This window comes from Kogia breviceps, chromosome 5, assembly GCF_026419965.1.
Source record: "Kogia breviceps isolate mKogBre1 chromosome 5, mKogBre1 haplotype 1, whole genome shotgun sequence".
Classification (NCBI taxonomy): domain Eukaryota; kingdom Metazoa; phylum Chordata; class Mammalia; order Artiodactyla; family Physeteridae; genus Kogia; species Kogia breviceps.
The window spans coordinates 97,930,266-97,955,179 of NC_081314.1; the positions used below are offsets into that span (position 1 = coordinate 97,930,266).

At 35.6% G+C, this 24,914-nt stretch overlaps 1 protein-coding gene across 2 annotated transcripts in view; it reads right to left on the reverse strand.

Annotated features, from left to right (window-relative positions):
* Positions 1-932: 932 nt before the first annotated feature.
* The window catches only part of ALCAM (activated leukocyte cell adhesion molecule), a 208,914-nt gene continuing 184,932 nt past the window's right edge, over positions 933-24,914 (reverse strand). For both annotated transcript variants that reach the window (XM_059064318.2, XM_059064317.2), the window contains 2 exons: positions 4,918-5,033; positions 933-3,374 (listed from right to left, as the gene is read on the reverse strand). In XM_059064318.2, the coding sequence (XP_058920301.1) occupies positions 4,946-5,033 (88 nt within the window). In that variant the 3' untranslated portion in view covers positions 933-3,374; positions 4,918-4,945. The remainder of the gene's footprint in view (positions 3,375-4,917; positions 5,034-24,914) is intronic.

Here is a 24,914-nt window from a genome sequence, read left to right on the forward strand (position 1 = left end):
ATATATAGTGTGTGTGTGTGTGAGATTTATATATATATATATATATATGTATACATGTGGGGGCGGTATTTAAGTGTGATGTGATTGATATATATATGTCACATCACATTTTAAAATACAGAAGTGTTTTAAATACACACATATAATCATATATATAATATCTAATACTCCAAATACAGTTAAAATATTATATTTGCCTATTAAGTGATTTGAATATCTTGGAATAATCCTTTATAGGTGGTATAACCAGTTCATGTATCAATTAATGTTTTTCAATTTTACATATTCTAAAAAGGAAGATTTCTTTATTAAAGAAGTGTGGGAACTATAGTAGACTGGGGTGATGGCCTTTAGCATCAGATTGGTTTGATACCTGACTTATCTTCTTAGAAGCTAAGCATACTTGGGAGTTATGGAATCTCTCTAAACCTTAATTTTCTGCTGTGAAATGGGGGATATTTAATACTATTTATAACCGTTCGGGATTTAAAAAGATAACGTATAGATGGCCCAAGCACACAGTATGAGCTCAATAAATATTAATTACTTTCTTTGACGCACATAGCTGGCTTTACCTTACTTGGAGGGGGAAGCATTTCTAGGTTCATGCCTAGGTAATTCCAGATGGTACGCTGAACAGGCAAGGGTCCTCTTAAGTCAGTTCCCAGGACAGCCACGTGGGAGGCCCACAATAAGTGTGACTCTATGGCTGAAAAGGGAGATACGCGCATTATAGAAATCACCCCTTGTGAAATCGGGGACTAGCTGAAGTGGCTTACCTGACATCATAGGAGGGCATGGACAATTTTATTTTGCTGAATTACTTCTCCAGGGAGATGGGGAGTCACAATGAGTTTTCCACTCTTTAATAAAGACAACTGCTTTCTATGCATGAACATCCTAGTTTAGACAAGAGGCAGACAGCTGTGAGAGACATGTGAAGACATTTCAGTTTTATTATCTTTTAGGCATAGACGGGTATGTTAATCCATTTCCACATACAAGTCCTGTAATCACAGATAGGGAGTGAACCTTGAACTGGCAAAACTTGTCTCCTGTTGCCAAAGAGTTAAGTTTGGAAAGCCGAAACCTCAAAGGCTGAGGATTGTGTATTATCTTCCTTCCCAGCCTTGCTGTGCTTATGGCTGCTGTTGCACACATAAGCTTTCCCTTTTATCCAGGCATTGATTCACTAGTAACAATGTTGTCCCTTTTTTCCCCAGGCAAACTTTCTGCTTTCAGTCCATAGCTCAGAGTTTCCCATGTTCTCCTCTCTAGGTTCTGACAGCTGTTTTTGGACTTAGTTAACCATAGAAGCCAAGAAATAATTGCAGTAAAAACCTCTCTTTCTATTATCGCATTGCTTCTTTATGCAAATGTCTCTTAGGAATTAAACTTTGAACCTTTGATCTCTCACACCAAAAGATAAAAAGAAAAAATATTTATATGGAAATAAGTTCATTTTAGTGTTCATGGTTTATTGTGGAAAGCAGGTGTTTAAAAATTTTAGAATTTTTTTAACAAAATTCTAAAGATAAAAGAAAAAATATCACAGTATTTACAGAGATAACAGAATGGCATAGCCATGCAAAACAAATAACTTTGGTTTTTCCCCTTTCACTTTGGTTTAAATATTGACCAAGATTCAATTTTTTCCTGCCAAATAAAACTTCAGTAAATCAAAGTTTAGAGGCAAAATAACATATTTTCTTTTTTCCCATAATATTTTATACAGCATCGAGTCTAATAGGATATTTTATGTATTTAATTCTTACCAATACACTATAGGAAGCTTTTATTAAACTGAGTCACTATTGCTCAGACAGCAAACGGTTTACAAATGTACAACAACGTGTGTTTCTAAATAATGCAGAAGTGGCAAAGTATTTATTCCTAATCTTCATCTGACTTTAATCTTCAATTTATTTTTCATTGCCTTCCTAATTTTTTATTCCATCAGTCTAAAAAACACACCAGTTTTCCTTTCCTCCCAAAGAACACGGTTCTATACCTGGAAATCTGATGTTCATTTTTCTTCAATAAAGTTATGAAAATCCATGACAAAAATGGCCATGCTGTGTTCTCCCAGAAACCAGGCTTCTGCTTGAAAGAGCAAAGTTTAAAAGTCTAGTCCCAAGTAGCTATTGGCCCATATCCAGCCTACTTCAAAAAGTTTCCATTTACACTACCACCCTATAAATTTCCTCCAGCATAAAACATGTTTATAAAGTTACAAATTTGAATGTAACTAAAGGTATATAGACATTTTATTATTACACTTTTTGATGTACTGCTTGATAAATTATGTACCAGTTAAAAACACTAAATGATCTCAAGGTGCATTCAATATCTGTAGCATAGTTAACAAAAACACACGAAAAAAATATATATTCTATATTCTGTGGAAAATAACACAGCTTTGATAATGATCACTGTTAAAAATCTCCAATTCTGACTGATATCTTTTTTTTTAAAGGAAATAGGTATAATTTTAAGGCAGTGGATAACCCAAAGGAATTAACTCCAATTTTCAATTACAATGATTTACATAGTGACCTATGAAAATGGGAATGTTATCCATGATTTTTCCAAACTGTCTCTCATTCATTGATTTGTTTTCTTATTTTGACAGAAAATAATTTACTAGCAGGTGTCTCTAAAGGTAAATGCTACCCAAATTCTATGTGATGTTTTTTTCAGAATAGGCAAAATTGTCAGTTTGGGAGAACCATTATTATGTGTGTGTCCATACGTGCGTGTGATTTCCTTGAGAGTCAGCTGGTGGCACGTACACAGAAGTAGTTCATCTGGTGCTTATCAACCTCACTCTCCGCCTCCTCCTCCCTAGTGATAAAAATCAGTTTTTGATTAGGGCAATGTGTGTCCCCAATCTTCACAAGCTGCCACCTTTGGGATTTAGGTGCTTGTGAGAAAGTCTGGGGGCATTACTGATAGCAATCAGAATCAGAAATGTACCTGCTCAGATTATCCATATAAACAATTGAAATAAAAGCATCACATTATACATCAGATTAACAGCAACTCCCAGAACAAAGCTTACAGTGTATAAAAATAGCTACGTAAAAAATTTACATAAAAGGCAAACCAAAAAGGAATTCTCAGTGCAGACATTTACAGAAAAGAAAATCAAACCAACACAACATATGACCTATTATCATGGCTGCCAAAACTTGTTGTTATTGTTTGTAACTTCATTTCATTGTTTTATTTGAGATAATTCTCTAAAATCCTGTGACAGCTTGGTAGAATGAACTGCTTAACACTTGAACCATGAATTGCCGTCAATGTCTCTGTATATGTCTTAAATACAATCCACGTTCATGCTTCAATTGGTCTATATAGTTTCCTTTTCTCTGAAATGATGAAAAAAAACACAATTCAGATAAGTTACCATAGCAATCACTTTTCACAATCAACATATGCTTTGTACTGAAAGTAATACTTCATAAGAGCTTTTTATAAAGCTCCACTGTCCCTGAACCTAACTGTAATCCCAGGTATTGCTGCAGCTCTTCAACTAATAATCTTTTTGAATTGTTGAAAGTATTTTTGTGAAAATTGCTTAATTCTTATGAAAATTATAAGGTTTTTCAGGAAAATATTTCATGGTGTTTCTCTTCAGGTTAACAAACTCACTTATCCCTTCAAATCACACTCCATTTTGTGGGCTTCGTCCTCAAGCTCAATTTTCCTTTGAGAATTTACTCTATCTGATTTTGAAGAAAAAAGAAGGTAAACTCTACATTTACAGAGGATTGAGGAACGAATCCTAGAGAAGCAGAAATAAGGATCAGGTGGGAATGCTGCGTACTTGGTCTCCAGTGGAAGGCAGGATAAGGGAAGGAATTCAGATCTTACTCCTTTCACCCAATCATTTTGAGATTCTGGTTTCCAGATTATAAAAATGTCTTATTTCAATCATTCTTATTTTTCTTTCCTGTGTGCATTCTTCTAATTGCAATTCTTTCCCTTGCTCCTTATCTCCTCTATGGGATTAATTTAGGTGACCCACTCAAATCATGACTTGCGGTTTTATTTATAATGAACCAAAGTTTTACTATGGCTGTTGGGGATTTTTATACATTTGAGTAAACTATAGTAACACTATTCTCAAGGACACAAAAAATAATTTGTCCAAATGGCTTCTCTGTTTGACTGGCTCAAGAGAACATAAATAAAAATAAAAAGTTCAAATTGAAAGTGGCAATACCATGGAAACATACCTCTTTTGGAGATTATCTTAAAAATCACACTCATATAGCCATTATATATTGATGTATGCAATATATATGCATGTATATATATTATATTGATATATATGTAATACACACATATATATGCACATATAGATACATACACATATATAATATATACACTATTTGGAAAAGTGTGTGCATGTACACACACTAATTTGTTAATCTTTTCATTAGAATGATTTGAGAGATGGCTGTATAGATATGCTGACACTTTTAAGTATATTAAATCCTTGGATTAAAATTGTTATATTTTAAAATTATTCTCATAATTGCTTTTTAAAATAAAGTATGAGAATTGCTTCTCATCTAATCAAAATATCAATTTATAAAATTAAGATTTTTGCACTCAGCAAAATTTTTGGCATTAGAATAAAAAATGCTCATTGAATGTTAAAATCTCAAAATTGATTTCAATTATTCTGAGGATAATGATTTTTATTCAGAGGATGGGGAGTCCGTTGAGATTCCATACTTCTGAGAATACCTTTCTGAGTAACCAAAGTTTCCTTTTGAAAAACTCTCTTCCTGTTTGAAAGCTGTAATTATAAGGCATCTTAATGTCAAGGCTTTCCCTTTCATCTCTAGGACGTTTCATACTTTCCTGGGAATTATTTCTATAAACCTCAAACAGCCTACCCACCTGGACAACAAGTGGAACAGTTTCTCTCTTAGGCTTCTGTTTTGTGATTGTTTTCTTCTAACTTTTTGTTTTCTTCCAGATTACCAAGATCCTTGTTTACATGTTTTGATGCAGTCCTATGAGAGAATTAAACATTATCACATTGACACACATATTTAACCTTTCTTATTTTTAATTTTAGGGTTCACATTAATGTATCTTTGAAAAGCAAATGTTATACATCTAATACAGGTAAGCCTCTAGGACAAACAATTCCACATCTGTGAGACTTGATGGGTAACAGAACACATTCCACTGAAATTACCTTGGTTGTAGGGTTGCATTAAATATATGCTAAGAGAAAAAGAAGTCAGTTATTTTGAACACAGACTATACATACTTAGTTGCATCATGTTTTTGGCTGGGTTGATTTTCTTTCAACTTTCTGGGAAGTAATTATTATCATTTGATAGTTAAAATTTTCATGCTGGGCAAATAGATCCTGCAAAAATTTTCTGAAGAAGTTTCATTAGGGGCTTTCAGTTTCTGCATTCCCTATTATGCATCCATGTTGAACTGATGTCCTGTATCTTAGCAGAAGCTAAGGCAGCTCTAATGTGGTGGTTCTCAAATTGTGGCCCCAGACCAGCAATATCAGCATCCCCTGGGAACGTGACAGAAGTGAAAATTCTGAGGCCCCACCATAGAAGCATGTAAAAGAAACTCTGGGGATGGGGCCTGCAATCTATGATAAAGACCTGCTAGTGGTCCTGCTGCATGTAAAGTTTGAGAACCACTGCCCTAGTGGCTTTCAGGGTTACACACGACTACTAGATTCTCTCTTTTAAGAGCTGAAATCAGGTTTTCTTAAATACACAGCTAAATTCCTTGGTTTTATGATGACTTGAGAGAAATCATAACCATATTTCCAAGAGTGTACTATTTCCTTCCCTCCTTCCTCCCTCCTTCCCCTCTCTCTTCCTTCCTTCCATTCCTCCTTTATTCCCTAACTCTCTCCTTGTTATAAGCACATCAGGGGAATCACAGTGATATGGTACTTCAAATTATTATTGCTATATAATTCCTAGTAATACTTCTACTTTTATATAAAAATTATATAGTACCAGACATGTCTCTTGGTTAAGGAAGCTATGGCAGAAAACTCCACTTTTCCCTAAAAGTATTTCTATGCTTTAAATAGAACTCCTTAACTCATTTGCTAAGAATCACAACTTAATAGTGTGATAGTGTTAACAGTGTCATAGTGTTAATAGTGTGTAACTGTGTATGATTTATGTCCAAGTGAGATGGAGACATATGGCTCATTCATACCGAGACATTCATTATATTTAGCCTAAATCTAATTTAATTTGTGATTTTAAAATTCTTAATTTAGCTTAAACTACAGCCTTCTAAATTGATTCATAAGCAGGCGAACAACCTCAAACCTTGCCAACATGATTGAGTCCTATAATATGTGACAGTATATTTATATATATATGAATTTACATGTATAAAATAAAGGTATATATGCCATCTACATTATATATATCACATTATACACATATATATATGTATATATACCACAGATCATTTGAGGTCTAGTCTCTTGCTAATAACTTACTTAACCAGTAACGAATAAAATCTTAGTAACCTCAATAATATCCATACAAGATAATGTACCTATCATAAGAGTACAGTTCAATGAATTTTCAAAACTGGGTACATGAATGTAACTGGTACCTAGTTCAAGAAACAAAATAGTTGCAGATGAAGAAATTCCCCATTTTACTCCCTTCCAGTCACTTCTATTTCCCCAAAGGTTACTACAATCCGATATCTCACAGAATGGTTTTACTTGGTTTTATAATTTGTTATAAATGGAATCACGCCACATGGATTCATTTCTGTCTGCCTTTTATTTAAACTCAACTTTATGTTTGTGACATTCATATATAATGTTGCATGTAGTTGTAGGTTGTTTATTTTCATTGCTGTATAGCTTGTTATTGGGTTTATTTATCTATTTTACTGGTGATGGACATTCTTGCTCTTTATTCTTTCTGGGATTTCACTCATACATAAATTAGATCTTTTGTGTGTGTCCCACATGTCTCTCATGCTCTTGTGTGTCTTATCTATTCTTTTTCCTCTCTGTGCTTCAACTTGGATGTTTTCTATTGATCTGTATTCCAGTTTACTTCTCTTGTGTTCTGCTGTGGCCAGTCTGCTTTTAAATTTATCCACCAAAGACCTATTATTTTTTAAGATTTTTTTTAAAAGGTCAAGTCTTTTATTTATATATTTATTTATGGCTGCGTTGGGTCTTTGTTGCTGTGCGTGGGCTCTCTCTAGCTGTGGCGAGCAGGGGCCACTCTTCACTGCAGTGCATGGGCTCTAGGCGTGTGGGCCCCAGCAGCTGTGGCAAGTGGGGGCTCACCAGTTGTGGCTCGTGGGCTATAGAATGCAGGCTCAGCAGCTGCGGTACGTGGGCCCAGTTGCTCCATGGCACGTGGGATCCTCCCAGACCAGGGCTCAAACCTGGCTCCCCTGCATTGTCAGGCAGATTCCTAACCACTGTGCCACCAGGCAAGTCCACAAAGACCTTTTTTTTTTTTTTTTTGGTGGTACGCGGGCCTCTCACTGTTGTGGCCTCTCCCATTGTGGAGCACAGGCTCCGGACGCGCAGGCTCAGCGGCCACGGCTCACAGGCCCAGCCGCTCCGCGGCATGTGGGATCTTCCCGGACCGGGGCACGAACCCGTGTCCCCTGCATCGGCAAGCGGATTCTCAACCACTGCGCCACCAGGGAAGCCCAAGACCTTTTTTTTTTTTTTTTTTTTTTTTTTCTGCGGTATGCGGGCCTCTCACTGTTGTGGCCTCTCCCGCTGCGGAGCACAGGCCCCAGACACGCAGGCCCAGCGGCCATGGCTCACAGGCTCAGCCGCTCCGCGGCACGTGGGATCCTCCCGGACCAGGGCACGAACCCGTGTCCCCCGCATCGGCAGGCGGACTCTCAACCACTGCGCCACCAGGGAAGCCCAAGACCTATTTTTAATATTATCTTTTTCAGGTCTAAAATGTCAATTTGATTTTTAAATATTTTAAAGTACATTTCTATTTCCTATTCCATTCATCTCCTTTGGCCATCTTTTCTTCCCCTTTCAATATCTTATTTATAGTTATTTTAATATCCTTGCCTGTTAACCACAACACCCAAATAATGCATAGATCTGCTTGTCTATTTTTCCTCTTGATTATTGATTATATTTTCTTGACTCTTTGCATATCTAGTCCTTTCTTTTTGCATGGCACCCTATATAAAATAACAGAAAAGACTACATATGATGTTATTTTCCATCACATTAGGTCCCCCCTTTACTGCAGATAGGTGAGCAGATAGGGTCTGAAGTTCAGTTGCAGTTTTAGTAAGACTCAGTCTACATCTGGTTTGTCCCTACTCCTAAGTCATGGCCCTCTCAAGTTTCTGATTGAGACTCTGGCATGTTTTGCTTTCTTCAGACCTTAAACACAGAGAGATCCAGGTCTTCCCTTAAGTGAGTCTCTATCCAGATCTCCAGACATCTGTCCAATGACACTTCAAATGTGGCCAATCTCTTTAGTCTCCTTGAGTTGAGCGTAAGCTCCTTGATAATAAGGACCATGTTTTATTATATCTTACTGTCTGAATATGGTAGGCATCCAAAAGATATTTCTTTTCCTGCATGGAACTAACTGACTTTATTATAGTTTATATCTATTCCATTTTACTGTTCCTTATGATATTAGTGTTCAGCAACATGAAGTCAACACAGACCCAGCTGCTTTTTTACAGATAGGTAAAATAGAGAAAATACTACATTGAAATGACAGAACTTGAGTGATGTCTTACTTCAATGTTTTCAAGTAAAACTGCACAAAATTATATGCATAAATATGTACCTTGATTATTCTAATAGCACCCTGCTATATATTCTAATATATACTATAACTATAATTTCTATAAATCAGTAAGATATTGTGGCAATCAAGGAAAACTACATGACTCTCAAAACCTTTTTCTTTTATTCTCCTTGCCTCCTCTCACCTCCCTGACTTTTCCTTCATTCCTTTTCTCTCTACTTTTCACTCCCTCACTTTCTCTTTTATTCTTTCAAACTCACTTCATTAAATACTATTCTTTCCTCCAAAGTAAAAATTCCAACTTGCAGGGAGCCAGTAGAGAGAGTGACAGATAAGAGTCAATCTTGTATAAGCATAAAAATAAAATAAAATAAAATAAAGTAAATAAATTTAGCAATGTAATAAATCAATTTTGCAATTGTGGTTTCTTTCAACCTACTTTGACCAGTATGGGAAGAAGGAATTTATAATAAGTTTGAGGACATAATATTTTCATAACTTAAAAATGAAGCATGGACCAGTCCCTCCCATCAGGAAACTTGCACAAGCCTCATAGATAGCCTCATACACCAGAGGGCAGACAGCAGAAGTGAGAACTACAATCCTGCAACCTGTGGAACAAAAACAACATTCACAGAAAGATAGACAAGATGAAAAGGCAGAGGGCTATGTACCAGACAAAGGAACAAGATAAAATCCCAGAAAGCAACTAAATGAAGTGGAGATAGGCAACCTTCCAGAAAAAGAATTCAGAATAATGATAGTGAAGATGATCCAGGACCTTGGAAAAAGAATGCAGGCAAAGATCAAAAAGATGCAAGAAATGCTTAATAAAGACCTAGAAGAATGAAAGAACAAACACAGATGAACAATACAATAACCAAAATGAAAATGACACTAGAAGGAATCAATAGCAGAATAACTGAAGCAGAAGAACAGATAAGTCACCTGGAAAACAGAATGGTGGAATTCACTGCTGTGGAACAGAATAAAGAAAACAGAATGAAAAGAAATAAAGACAGCCTAAGAGACCTCTAACACAACATTAAATGCAACAACATTCGCATTATAGGGGTCCCAGAAGGAGAAGAGAGAAAGGACCAGAGAAAATATTTGAAGAGATTATAGTCGAAAACTTACGTAACATGGGAAAGGAAATAGCCACCCAAGTCCAGGAAGCGCAGAGAGTCCCATACAGGATAAACCCAAGGAGAAACACGCCAAGACACACAGTAATCAAATTGGCAAAAATTAAAGACAAAGAAAAATTATTGAAAGCAGCAAGGGAAAAATGACAAATAATATACAAGGGAACTCCCATAAGGTTAACAGTTGATTTCTCAGAAGAAACTCTACAAGACAGAAGGGAGTGGCATGATATACTTAAAGTGATGAAAGGGAAGAACCAACAACTAAGATTACTCTACCCTACAAGGATCTCATTCAGATTCGATGGAGAAATCAAAAGCTTTACAGACAAGCAAAAGCTAAGAGAATTTAGTACCACCAAAACACCTCTACAACAAATGCTAAAGGAACCTCTCTAAGTGGGAAACACAAGAGAAGAAAAGGACCTACAAAAACAAACCCAAAACAATTAAGAAAATGGTTACAGGAACATACATATTGATAACTACCTTAAACGTGAATGGATTAAATGCTACCACCAAAAGACACAGGCTTGCTGCATGGATACAAAAACAAGACCCATATATATGCTGTCTACAAGAGACCCACTTCAGACCTAGGGACACATACAGACTGAAAGGGAGGGGATGGAAAAAGATATTCCATGCAAGTGGAAATCAAAAGAAAGCTGGAGTAGCAATACTCATATCAGATAAAATAGACTTTAAAATAAAGAATGTTACAAGAGACAAGGAAGGACACTACATAATCATCAAGGGATCCATCCAAGAACAAGATAAAACAATTATAAATATATATACACCCAACATAGGAGCACCTCAATACATAAGGCAGCTTCTAACAGCTATAAAAGAGGAAATTGACAGTAACACAGTAATACTGGGGAACTTTAATACCTCACTTACACCAATGGACAGATCATCCAAAATGAAAATAAATTAGGAAACAAACGGTTTAAATGACACAATAGACCAGATAGATTTAATTGATATTTATAGGACATTCCATCCAAAAACAGCAGATTACACTTCCACCTCAAGTGCACACAGAACATTCTCCAGGATAGATCACATCTTGGGTCACAAATCAAGCCTCAGTAAATTTAAGAAAACTGAAATCATATCAAGCATCTTTTCTGACCACAACACTATGAGATTAGAAATGAATTACAGGGAAAAAAACCATAAAAAACCACAAACACATGGAGGCTAAACAATATGTTACTAAATAACAAAGAGATCACTGAAGAAATCAAAGAGGAAATAAAAAAATACTAGAGACAAATGACAATGAAAACACAATGATCCAAAACCTATGGGATGCAGCAAAAGCAGTTCTAAGAGGGAAGTTTATAGCTATACAAGCATACCTCAAGAAACAAGAAAAATCTCAAATAAAATATCTAATTTTACACATAAAGGAACTTGAGAAAGAAGAACAAACAAAACCCAAAGTTAGCAGAAGGAAAGAAATCATAAAGATCAGAGCAGAAATAAATGAAATAGAAACAAAGAAAACAATAGCAAAGATCAATAAAACTAAAAGCTGGTTCTTTGAGAAGATAAATAAAAGTGATTAATCATTAGCCAGACACATCAAGAAAAAGAGGGAGAGGAGTCAAATCAATAAAATTAGAAATGAAAAAGTAGAAGTTACAACAGACACCACAGAAATACAAAGCATCCTAAGAGACTACTACAAGCAACTCTATGCCAATAAAATGGACAACCTGGAAGAAATGGACAAATTCTTAGAAAGGTGTAACCTTCCAAGACTGAACCAGGAAGAAATAGAAAATATGAACAGACCAATCAGAAGTAACGAAATTGACACTGTGATTAAAAATCTTCCAACAAACAGAAGTCCAGGACCAGATGGCTTCACAGGTGAATTCTATCAAACATTTAGAGAAGAGCTAACAGCCATTGTTCTCAAAGTCTTCCAAAAAATTGCAGAGGAAGGAACACTCCCAAACCCATTCTATGAGGCCACCATTACCCTGATAACAAAACCAGACAAAGGTACTACAAAAAAAGAAAATTACAGACCAATATCACTGATATATATAGGTGGAAAAATTCTCAACAAAATACTAGCAAACAGAATCCAACAATACATTGAAAGGATCATACAGCAGGACCGAGTGGGACTTATCCCAGGGATGCAAGGATTCTTCAATATACGCAAATCAATCAATGTGATACACCATATTCACAAATTGAAGAATAAAAACCATATGATCACCTCAATAGATGCAGGAAAAGCTTTTGAACAAAATTCAACATCCATTTATGATAAAAACTCTCCAAAAAGTGGCCACAGAGGGAACCTACCTCAACATAATAAAGGTCCTGTACGACAAACCCACAGCAAACATCATTCTCAATGGTGAAAAACTGAAAGCATTTCCTCTAAGATCAGGAACAAGACAAGGATGTCCACTCTCACCACTATTATTATTATTATTATTATTATTTTTGCGTTACATGGGCCTCTCACTGTTGTGGCCTCTCCAATTGCGGAGCACAGGCTCTGGACGTGAAGGCTCAGTGGCCATGGCTCACGGGCCTAGCCACTCCGCAGTATGTGGGATCTACCCAGACTGGGGCACAAACCTGTGTCCCTGGCATTGGCAGGCAGACTGTCAACCACTGCGCCACCAGGGAAGCCCTCACCACTATTATTCAACATAGTTTTGGAAGTCCTAGCCATGGCAATCAGAGAAGAAAAAGAAATAAAATGAACAGAAATTGGAAAAGAAGTAAAACTGTCACTGTTTGCAGATGACATGATACTATACACAGAGAATCCTAAAGATGCCACCAGAAAATTACTAGTGCTAATCAATGAATTTGGTAAAGTAGCAGGATACAAAGTTAATGCACAGAAATCTCTTGCATTCCTATACACTAATGATGAAAAATCTGAAAGACAAATTAAGGAAACACTCCCATTTCCCATTGCAACAAGAAGAATAAAATATCTAGGAATAAACCTACCTAGGGAGACAAAGACCTGTATGCAGAAAACTATAAGACACTGATGAAAGAAATTAAAGATGATACCAACAATGGAGAGATATACCATGTTCTTGGATTGGAAGAATCAATATTGTGAAAATGACTATAGTACCCAAAGCAATCTACACGTTCAATGCAATCACTATCAAATTACCACTGGCATTTTTTACGGAACGAGAACAAATAATCTTAAAATTTGTATGGAGACAAAAAAGACCCCGAATAGCCAAAGCAGTCTTGAGGGAAAAAAAGGGAGCTGGAGGAATCAGACTCCCTGACTTCAGACTATGCTACAAAGCTACAGTTATCACGACAATATGGTAGTGGCACAAAAACAGAAACATAGATCAATGGAACAAGATAGAAAGCCCAGAGATAAACCCATGCACCTATGGTCAACTAATCTATGACAAAGGAGGCAAGGATATACAATGGAGAAAAGACAGTCTCTTCAATAACTGGTGCTGGGAAAACTGGACAGCCACATGTAATGGAATGAAATTAGAACACTCCCTAACACCCTACACAAAAAGAAACTCAGAATGGATTAGAAACATAAATGTAAGACTGGACACTATAAAACTCTTAGAGGAAAACATAGGAAGAACACTCTTTGACATAAATCATGGCAAGATCTTTTTTGATCCACCTCCTAATGTAATGGTAATAAAAACAAAAATAAACAAATCGACCTAATTAATCTTCAAAGCTTTTGCACAGCAAAGGAAACCATAAACAAGATGAAAAGACAACCCTCAGAATGGGAGAAAATATTTGCAAATGAATCATCGAACAAAGGATTAATCTCCAAAATATATAAATAGCTCATGCAGCTCAATATTAAAAAAACAAACAACCCAATCCAGAAATGGGCAGAAGACCTAAATAGGTATTTCTCCAAAGAAGACATACAGATGGCCAAGAAGCACATGAAAAGCTGCTCAACATCACTATTAGAGAATTGCAAATCAAAAGTACAATGAGGTATCACCTCACACCAGTTAGAATGAGAATCATCAGAAAATCTACAAACAACAAATGCTGAAGAGGGTGTGGAGAAAAGGGAACACTCTTGCACTGTTGGTGGGAATGTAAATTGATACAGCCACTATGGAGAACAGTATGGAGGTTCCTTAAAAAACTAGTAATAGAACTACCATATGACCCAGCAATCCCACTACTGGGCATATACCCAGAGAAAACCATAGTTCAAAAAGACACATGCACCCCAATGTTCATTGCAGCACTATTTACAATAGCCAGGACATGGAAGCAACCTAAATGCCCATCTACAGTCGAATGGATAAAGAAAATGTGGTACATATATATAATGGAATATTACTCTGCCATAAAAAGGAATGAAATTGGATCATTTGTTGAGACGTGGATGGATCCAGAGACTCTCATACAGAGTGAAGTAAGTCAGAAAGAGAAAAACAAATATCGTATATTAATGCATATATGTGGAACCTAGAAAAATGGTACAGATGAACCGGTGTGCAGGGCAGAAATTGAGATACAGATGTAGAGAACAAACCTATGGACACCAAGTGGGGAAAGTGGCGTAGGGGTGGAGTTGGGGGCATCATGAATTGGGTGATTGGGATTGACATGTATACACTGATGTGTATAAAATTGATGACTAATAAGAACCTGCTGTATAAAAATAAATAAAATAAAATTCAAAAATAATAAATAAATAAAATAAAGCATGGACTATAAGAAGCTCTTGTAATAGTAATGATTAAAAAAACAACCCACTTGTATTTTGTCAATCCTTATATTTATAACATTATAAACTCTCAGGAAAATACAGAATAAGCTATATGGCTGTACTTAAGAGTAACAAAAAGAATTTAGAAACTGAAGGAAAGTTGACCCCTATACTGGGTGAGCTCTACTTTTGCATAAGTTTTCCTCTGAGAGCATCTCCCATTTGCAGAGGCATAGGCTAACTAGAACTAAACCTTGAAATCAAGGGTAATAAAATCTCAAAACAGGAGAGAGCCAAAGAGTTGTCAGGAGCCCAGATTTGTGTGTAAACTACACAATGATCTCTAAACTGCACATGTGGAAGAAATTTCATGTAGCCCAGAAGAAAGCAACACCTGAAAAGCTTAAAAACCTGACATAGATTTTAGCTGTTACCCACACAGAGGAGATAGAGTTTGTAGTTGAACATCACCAAGCCAGGAGTTATTGGCAATCATGTCAATCTTTCTACTGAAATCTCAGAAAAACTTAGTAAAGACTATGTGTCAAGATTCAGCATTCACCCTAAGACAGATGTGAAATATAAAATGTAAAAGTAACCGTGACATGATCAAGGAAATCAGCCAGTAATCTAATTCTCTGCCAGGAAAAACAATCCATATCCTTTAGCTTATACAGTAAAACCTAGGATCTCTACAAAATATCACCAAACAAAGAGTAGTTATGAATAAGAAGTTACCACACATAAAAATGAAGAGTAAAATAATGTAACACAAAGTCCAGAGAATGTCCTTGGATAATAGAGAGTTTGGAAATAACAGTTAAGAACTTTAAATCAGTATTATATAACATGTTCAATGACTTAAAGAAAAGTATGGTAACGATGAGAGAACAGATAGAAATCTCAGTACTGAAAATGTAACTGAAAGTAATTCTACAACTTAAAACTACAATATTGGAAATTAACAATTCATTAAATTATCTTATCACCAGATTGGAGGTGCAGAATAAAGCCTCAGTGAACATAAGGACAAAACACATAAATTATATATTCTAAAAAATTGAGAGAAAAATAATAGAAATAAAAGAAGCAGATCCTCAGTGACCTGTGGGACAATAGTGAGCAATCTAACAAATGTGTAATTGGAGTCCCAGTAGGAGAAGCAGAAGAGAATTGGGGCATAAAATATATTTGAAGAAACAATGAAAAATATTCCTAGGTTTGTTGATGTCCATTAACTTGCATCCAAAATGGTCAGCAGCTCCCAAGGAGGAATGATAAAAAGAAAAACACATCTAATTACCTCATACTCAACGTAATCAAAAGCAAATATAAATACAATGATTTGAAAGTAGCCATAGAAAATTTGTTCAGGGGAACAATGACATGAAAAGCAGCTGATGTCTCATCAAGAAAACAATGCATAACAAAGTTAATTCAACATCTTTAAAATGCTGGAAAAAATCTCTCAAACTAGAATTTTATATCTAGTAAAAAAAAATATATATATATATATATTTGTTTGTTTGTTTGTTTGTTTGTTTTTTGCGGTATGCGGGCCTCTCACTGTTGTGGCCTCTCCCATTGCGGAGCACAGGCTCTGGACGCGCAGGCTCAGCAGCCATGGCTCACGGGTCCAGCCGCTCTGCGGCATGTGGGATCCTCCCGGACCAGGGCACGAACCCGCGTCCCCTGCATCGGCAGGCGTACTCTCAACCACTGCACCACCAGAGAAGCCCTAAAAATATATTTTAATCAAAAGCAAAATAAAGACATGTTAAATTGAATAAAAGAAAACTGGGAAAAATTTTAACTAGCAGACTTGTGCTAAAAGAAGTATTAAAGAAAGTTCTCTGGTTGAAGGAGAATGACACTAGATGGAAACTCAGATATATAAGAAAGAATGAATATACATTGTATACGTGCTAAAATATAAAATACTATTAAAATTTTTTTACAAAGACAACTGACTATTTAATGCTATATATATATAGCATTATATATAAGACCTTTGAAAAATTGTATTTTCATTTAACCTCTTCCATTTTTTTTTGCTCTTGTTGTCATATCCAATACAACTGCATATATTATAAACCTCACACTACAATTATATGGAGGAGGATAAATGAAGTTATAATGATTTGGGGTTTTAGATTATTACATGAGTTGACTGTTATAAACTGAGTTCTTATTGAAATTCCTAGAGCAACCACAATAAAAGAATACAAAGACATATAGTTAAAAGGCCAGTAGAAAAATTAAAATGTAATACTAAAACTTATTGGAGTGTCTCAAAAGAAGGCAGGAAAAGAGAAACAGAGGACAACTAGAAAACAAATAGGGAGCTGGTGGCTTTAAATGTAAATATATCAATAATTAAGTAAAATGTGACTTGGCTAAATCCTCCAATTATAAAGTAAAAATTGTAAGACTATAATAAACAATCAAGACTCAACTACATGCTCTATACAAGGGGTTAAGATTTTTCCTGAAAGGTCCAGATAGTAAATATCTTAGTCTTGCAGGCCACATGGATTTGTTTCAACTCTTTTTGCTTTGCAGCATAAAACAACACAGGTAACATGTAAAGAAATGGGCATGGCTGTGCTGCCATAAAACTTTATTTACAAAATTAAGCAGCAGCCTGGGAGTCATAGTTTTATTAGTCTCTCTGTTCATGAGATGCACTTTAAATATAAAGAGATAACTGAAAATAAAAGGATAGAAAAAGATACACATGTACACCGTAAGCATATGAAAACAGTATGGCTATATTAATATCTGGCAATATAAAATTCAACACAAGGAATATTACAACCATAATGAGAGACATTTAATAATTATAACAGGTTCAATACATAAACAGGTCACAACAATTGTTAGTGTATGTTCCTAATGAAAGCCTAAAGCAAAAAGTGACAGAAGTAAAGGGAGAAATAGCCAGATATACAATCTTAGAGAATTTAACAGATCTCAGTAGCTGATAGGGTAAATGGACTAAAATTCAGTCAGCATGCTCATAATGAAGTAACTAGTACAAGTGTATGCTTGTAACCTTCTTATCAATGCATTATATGTGAAGTGATTTCATATAATTTGAAAAAAATCTATAAGAATAAGAGGATTTAAACAAACTATTATCTACTTTAACATAATATACTATAGAACACTCTACCCATCAGCCACCATATAAGTTTTTTCAAGTGTTGAGTAGCATCCACCTGGAAATACTGCATGCCTGCATGCTAGGCCAAAAAAAAAAAAAAAATCTCAATGCATTCAAAAGACTAAAAGCATACAGACTAGGCTGTCTGAACAAAATGGAACTAGATGAGAAATGTTTGGAAGTTAATAGAGTTCTAGTTACATGGCTCCAAAGTAGAAACCACAAGAGGAATATAAAAATAATTTGAACTGAATAAATATGAAAATACAACATACTGAAATTTGTGGAATGAAGCTAACCCATTGTTGAGAGGGAGATTAAAAGTTTAAAAGCTTAAGTTATAAAAGAAGAAATGCTAACATCAGTGATCTAAATTTTTAATTTACTTCATGAAATTAGAGAAAGAAGAGCAAGTCAAGCTCTAACTAGAAGAAAGAAAATTGTAATGAGAAGAGCAAAAAATAATTTAAATTGAAAATAAGCAATAGAAACAAAAACAAAGTAAAAAGTTAGTTATTTGAAATCATCAAGAAAATTGAAAGCTCCCTAAAAAGACTGAACACGATGTATGAGAAAGGAACAAAACATAAATTAAGAAAATTACAGAACAATATTCCTCATGAATGTAGACAAAAAAATCCTTGATGAAACATTGGCAAATAGTATCCATCAATATATTTATAAATTATGATACATCATAATAGAGTGGGATTTTTTCCAGGAATGCAAGATTGGCTTAACATTCAATCATCGATCAATGTAACTTACCATTGTATCAGAATAAAAAATATGAGAAAATATGATTACTTTTAGAAATAATGTAGATATAGATAGAATATAATATAGATGTAGATATAGAAATGGCATTTGAGAAAATTCATCAATGATTTGTGATAGAAACTCTTAGTAATCTAAGAATATTAAAAAATTTCTTCAACCTGTTAAAGCACATTGTGTAGGAAGGAATTTGGCCTTGCCCAAAGAGAGGTCTGGCCTTCATGCTCAGTTCCTGGGAGGTAATCTCTAAATAGTTAGAATTTTCTGAGTGATAGGAGTGGCTTTCTTATTTGTGGTGGGCTTCTTGGATCACACCTGACCGTTTATGCTGAGGAGATGTCTCAGGGCAGGGCCATCAACACCCAATCATCTTGGGGTGGAGACTGGCCACACCTGAAAGAACATTCATACAGTTTAGGGTGGGGGCTTTGGGCCATTTGATATCAGCCTGACATCTGGGGAAGGGAGAGGCTGGAGATTGAGTTCAACCACATGGATAACTAATCCATCAATCATGCCCATGTAATGAAGTCTCAACAAAAACTGTGGATACCAAAGTTCAGGTGAGCTTCTCAGATCAGCAGTACTCCATGCTTTTGCCACTCATTGAGGCCAGTAGAGTAACAGGTCCCTGAGGACAAAGGAAACTTCACATTTAGAATCCTCCCAGACTCTGCCCTGCACTTCTCTTCTCTGAGCCAATTTTAATGTATCCTTTACTTGTAATGAATATAACCATGAGTTCTGTGAGTATTCTAGCAAATTATCAAACCTGAGGGTTTTTGCAAAACCCTCTGGTTTTGCAAAACCGCAAACTTGAGTTGATAGCAGAAATGAGGGTAGTCTTATGTGAACTCTTCTCTCTAACTATGTATTTGGACCCTAACTCCTTGCAGCTGGAGTCAGAAGTCTTGGACAGACATGGCAGTCTGGAGGACACTACCCTTAACTAACTCTGAGTAGGCAAATATGAAAAAGGTACAGCTAATATCATACATAATGGCAAATATTGAACAATTCAATCTCTAAGATTAAGAACATGTAAAGATGTCTGCTCTCCACATTTCTATTCAACATTGTATTGAAAGTCTCTATGAGGGCAAAAAAATAAATAAATAAAAAGCATATGAAATGGAAGCAAAGAAGTAACATTATTTCTATTTGCAGATAAAATGATTGTTTACATAGAAATCTTAAGGAATTCACAGAACAACTAACAGAACAAGTGAATTTAGGAAGATGGTTGTATGCATTTCAACAGCAAAAATTAATTATATTTCTATATACTAATATAAAAATGGAAAATAAAACTCACAGAATAATTCCATTTATAGTAGCTGCAAAGTACATAAAACATAAGAATGAACTTTATAAGACATATCAAATGTCTACATTAAAATTTATAAAATATTGTTAAGAAAAAATGGAAAATATTTAAGTAAATGGAGATATATAGGATGGTCATGGTTTGGAAGTTTTTAAGATGTTAAATATACCCAAACTTATCTAGAAATTCAAAGCAACCATAGTCCCACAAAGCTTTAAAAATTGTGGGGGTAGAAAGTAACAAGTTGCTCAAGTTTATATGGAAACACAAAGATATAAAATTACTAACACAAGCAGAACATCACAGTTGAAGGACTATTATGATGATGAGGAGGAAGATGAGGATGACAAATGTGCCAAGGTAAGTCTTTTTAACCAATGGTGCTAGAATGACTTGATATGTATATGCCATTTATATATATATAGCATAAAACCAGCAAATAAACTAACTTTATTTTGCACCACACACAAAATAGCAGATATATACTCAAATGTAAAACTATAAAATTTCTAGAAAGTATCTTTGCCACTTTGGAATAAGCAAAGATTTTGTAGAGTGGACATGAAAAGCAGTAAATATAATAGGAAAAATTGGTAAGTTGTTATTCATCAAAATTAAAAACTTCTGCTCATCAAAAGACTGCATTAAGAAAAGAAATAATCAAACCACAGACTTCGACAACATATTTACAATATATAACAAAGGTTTTTGATATAGAATATGTAAAGAACCCTTACAGAGCAATTACATAAGACAAATAACAATAAAATCATAGGCAAAAGATTTGAATAGTTGCTGTACAAAAGAAGCTAACCAGTAAGTACATGGAGCTTAAAATCATTAGGTCTCAGGGAAATGCAAGTTAAAACCAAAATTAGATATCATTTCACAACTCCTAGAATAGCTAAAATTAAACAGAACAACACCACCAAATTTATGCAAAGAACTGAAACTTTGTATATTGCTGGTGGGGCTGCAAATAAGACAACTACTTTGAGAAAGCTGTTTGGCAATTTCTCATGAACAAGTATCTACCCTACAACCTAGCAGTTCCATTTCTAGGTATTTGCCCAAGAGAATGAAAACATATGCCCATGAAAAATGCTTGAATAGAAAGTTGGTTTTAGCCATATTATTCATGACAGCCCATATTGGCTGGAAACTATCCAAGTGTCCATAGATAAGAGAATGGATTAAAATAACGTGATATATTCTAACAACGGACCACTACTCAGCAATTCTAAACAATTAAATCATTAATACATGTATTGATATCTCAGAAACACTGTGTTAAAGGAAAGAAGCCAGATATGAGTACATTCTGTATAGTTCCACTTATATGAGTTTCCAGATTAAGAAAACGTAATCTCTGGTGATAACAATCAGCACAGTGGTTGCTTAAGGGAAAAAGGATGGCAGGACTGGACAGGAAGGAATTCCAAGGGAACTTTCTGAGGTGATGGGATTCTCTATATCATGATTGGAGTAATGCTTACAAAGGTGTATAAATTTATCAAAACAGATTTAATTGCATATTTAATGTAAGCGAGTTTTACTTTAATATAAAAACATTATACAGCGAAAAGCTAAAGCATGATCCTTATGGCCAGGGGTTGAAAGAACCAGGCAAAAAATACAATGAGAATCTGGATACCTTTTCCATTTCCAGTACTATTTACTTTCTAGGTGGATTTAGTATTTGTCTAGGGATGAAAAGTAGTTTATGTGATTTTACCAAATTCTATCAAAAAAAGAAGGAGTTATTCAGAGGAAGGGAGTGACTAGAATTCCCTCGAAGGAAGTTGTGGTATTCAGGGCAAATCATAATATCTTTCATGGGCTTCCCTGGTGGCGCAGTGGTTGAGAATCCACCTGCCGATGCAGGGGACACGGGTTCGTGCCCCGGTCCGGGAAGATCCCACATGCCGTGGAGCGGCTGGGCCCGTGAGCCATGGCCGCTGAGCCTGCGCGTCCAGAGCCTGTGCTCCGCAAAGGGAGAGGCCACAGCAGTGAGAGGCCCGCGTACCGCAAAAAAAAAAAAAAACATAATATCTTTCAGCATATCTGTCAGGTAAAATCAGGCTAAGAATCACTGCTTTCAGTTTGGCATTAAAAAAAGGGTTTGTTAAGAGCAACATGAAACATATTTGTAGAATAAGAGCTGAGTAACTTCAAACTGATATTTTTCTTATTTTAAAGTTACAAAACAAAAGTAAAAACTATCTGCCTTCTTTTCTTAATCTCACTCTCCAAAATCATAACTGCTAACACTCTTATAATGCCTTAATGTGCCAGGCACTGTTCTAAGTGCTGCATAGGTATTAAATTATTTTAGCCTTAGGATATCTCTGTTTTACATTGAGACTAATAAACTTGCTGTGGTCATAGAGCTAGCAAGTAGCAAAACCAGGATTCAAGCTCCTGCAGTCTGGCTTCCCAGCCTTGTGCCAAGTTATACAAATAAGCTAAGTGTTAACCACTGTGAAAGTACTAAATAGAAATAAAAATAGTGTTGCTGCTGGGGGAAGGGGTATTCACTGAGTCTATGTATATAAGATTTACTTGGAATTTTTAATGAATTTCTCCATATTTGTTACTGAGAGTCCACTCTCTCTTGCAGGGAAAAGCCTCTAAAAATTATTCTGATTACTTTTGGGCTCAGTTTTGAGATTGATGTGGTAAAAATAATATAATTTTATGGAAGAGTCCTTTTTAATTTGGGGAAATTTCAGAGATTTGAAAGCAGGTTAGATTTCCATCTACTACTGGAAGAGAACAACAATTTATTTAAACCATTCCCTTTAGCAATATTTTTAGTCAACATTTTTTTTTTTCAGTCAACTGATTTGAGGGATGAGGTTAAGGCATTTATAAAGAATGAGCACTTGGGTTAAAATAAAAATTGTTACAGTTGTCTTAAATGTTCTCAGTCAGTTTTTTTATAACTTTAAAATGAGATAAAATTTAAATAATAGAATCACAATAAATTAATATTGGAAGACTCTCTAATTAGTGAGGCAGAGAGAAGACTCTTGACCTTGGGGTCAGTGAGTCTGGGTTCTCATTCTCATGTGTCAAGTCTTAGCTGCAAGTCCCTGGACAAGTCCCTCCTCTTAAGATGCTTGCTCTTCTGTAAATAGGGGACAATAGGATCTACTCACAGGGCTGGCGTGAGGATAAATGTATAGTGTATGTGAAAGCCCCCAGCAGGTGACAGGGACTCACAAAACTGATGGTGAGTAATGGATAGCTGCCCAGGCCACATAGCTACTGAGTGGCCAAAGGGAGTTTAGTCCTTGCTCTCAACTCCCCTTCTGTGTTATTTCTGTAAGTGCAGGGCTATTAAGGTTCAAGTTGCTTTTAAATAACTTTTTAGAAGATTCTTAAACTTTTTTGTGAGATTTTGCCCAGTACCATAAACTTGTTTTTCGATCTCCTTGAAAGGAAGTAGGGAACTAATCTAGTGGTATCTTCTAAGTGTGCCTTTATTTTAATGCTTCAGAGTTGCTAAGGGACTGTATGGAGGTGTTACTAATGCTACAGTAGAAATCATATTGCAATATATAAATGTATCAAATCAACATGTGGTACACCTTAGATTTATACATTGTTATACGTCAATTATATCTCAACTAACAAATAGGTTAGAGGGTGATGAAGGAGATAGGAAAATTGAAGGAGGATAGGAGTTGCAGACATAACCAGTACATCACAATCTTGGAACGTGGTGTCATTTGAAAAGATACATAAAGTGTTATAACAGAAATGTATATTTGGAAAATAAAAACAATACCCATGTAAAGTAATTCACACATGAAAGAGTTCATAAGACTTTAGGTTTCCCAAGTGTAGGCATATGTATAACAAATTTGAAAACTCAGAGGCAACATGAGGAATTATTATCACTTCCTCGTTTAGAGGGGCATTTTCTTTGATTTCTAATTTATAGCATGCCTGGGACACAGCACAGAAGGGCACCAGGACTATGGGTATTTAAGACTGGGACTCTGGTGGTGTGGAATTGCCACTTTCAGCAAACTGCCATTGATACCTGTGCAGGTAATTAGGGTCATAACCATGAGAATAGTTATTTTTCTTTCTTCCCTGATCAAAGCTCTCAGCAAAGTAAGTTTCCTCTTGGGCCAAGCTTAATAAAGAGCTAGAGGAGGAGAGGAGGGCTCTAACCACTGCATCTTAGAAAGACAGTTGTCAGCAATTTCTGGGTTTGAAGAAGGAAACAAAGAAGAATAAATAGTTGGACTTATTACAAGTTTCAATTTGACATCCTTAGCATTTCTAAGATTCTCCAAAGAAACTCTCCATTAAAATAGATTTCCTAATGTCCTCAGTGAAAAACAGAAAATGGCTTTCACTTGGGCAATAGTAAATATGGGAACCACCATTATGTAAAATATCAGTAGATCAAAATAAATGTAACAGTACTGAATATGCATGAAAGCAGGATGCCACTGGCATGTATTCAGCATCATCGTTCAAAGTGTTTCCTTTAGGTGGGTAATGTGCTAACACAGCCTGGGAAGAGGCAGATGCTTGAGGAACAGGATTTCCCTTCACCTTTGAAACAATAATTAAACCAAACACATGAAATTAAAAAAAAATAAAGTGAAATGCATACACACAGACAGCTAGAAGAGATAAAAATTGAAAACATTATGTTTTGATGCTATCTCTTTCCTCTGGAAATGTTTCAGTTCACATGTAGTAGGAGAGGGCAGGGCCATGAATGGTTCTGCCCTTTGAGTGGCCAATGACCTTGTGATTGACTAAAGTGGGACTCCAGCATTTCCACATTATCTTATTTCCCCTCTAGTCTCCCCTGTTATTTATGCTTTGATAGAATAATGGGGCATTTTCTTTTCTTCCTTCTTTTGGCTGCCTGCCAGGCTATGGGTAGGGAAGGAAAAAGAAACGAAAACTTGGATTAGCTTGACATCTAATACAA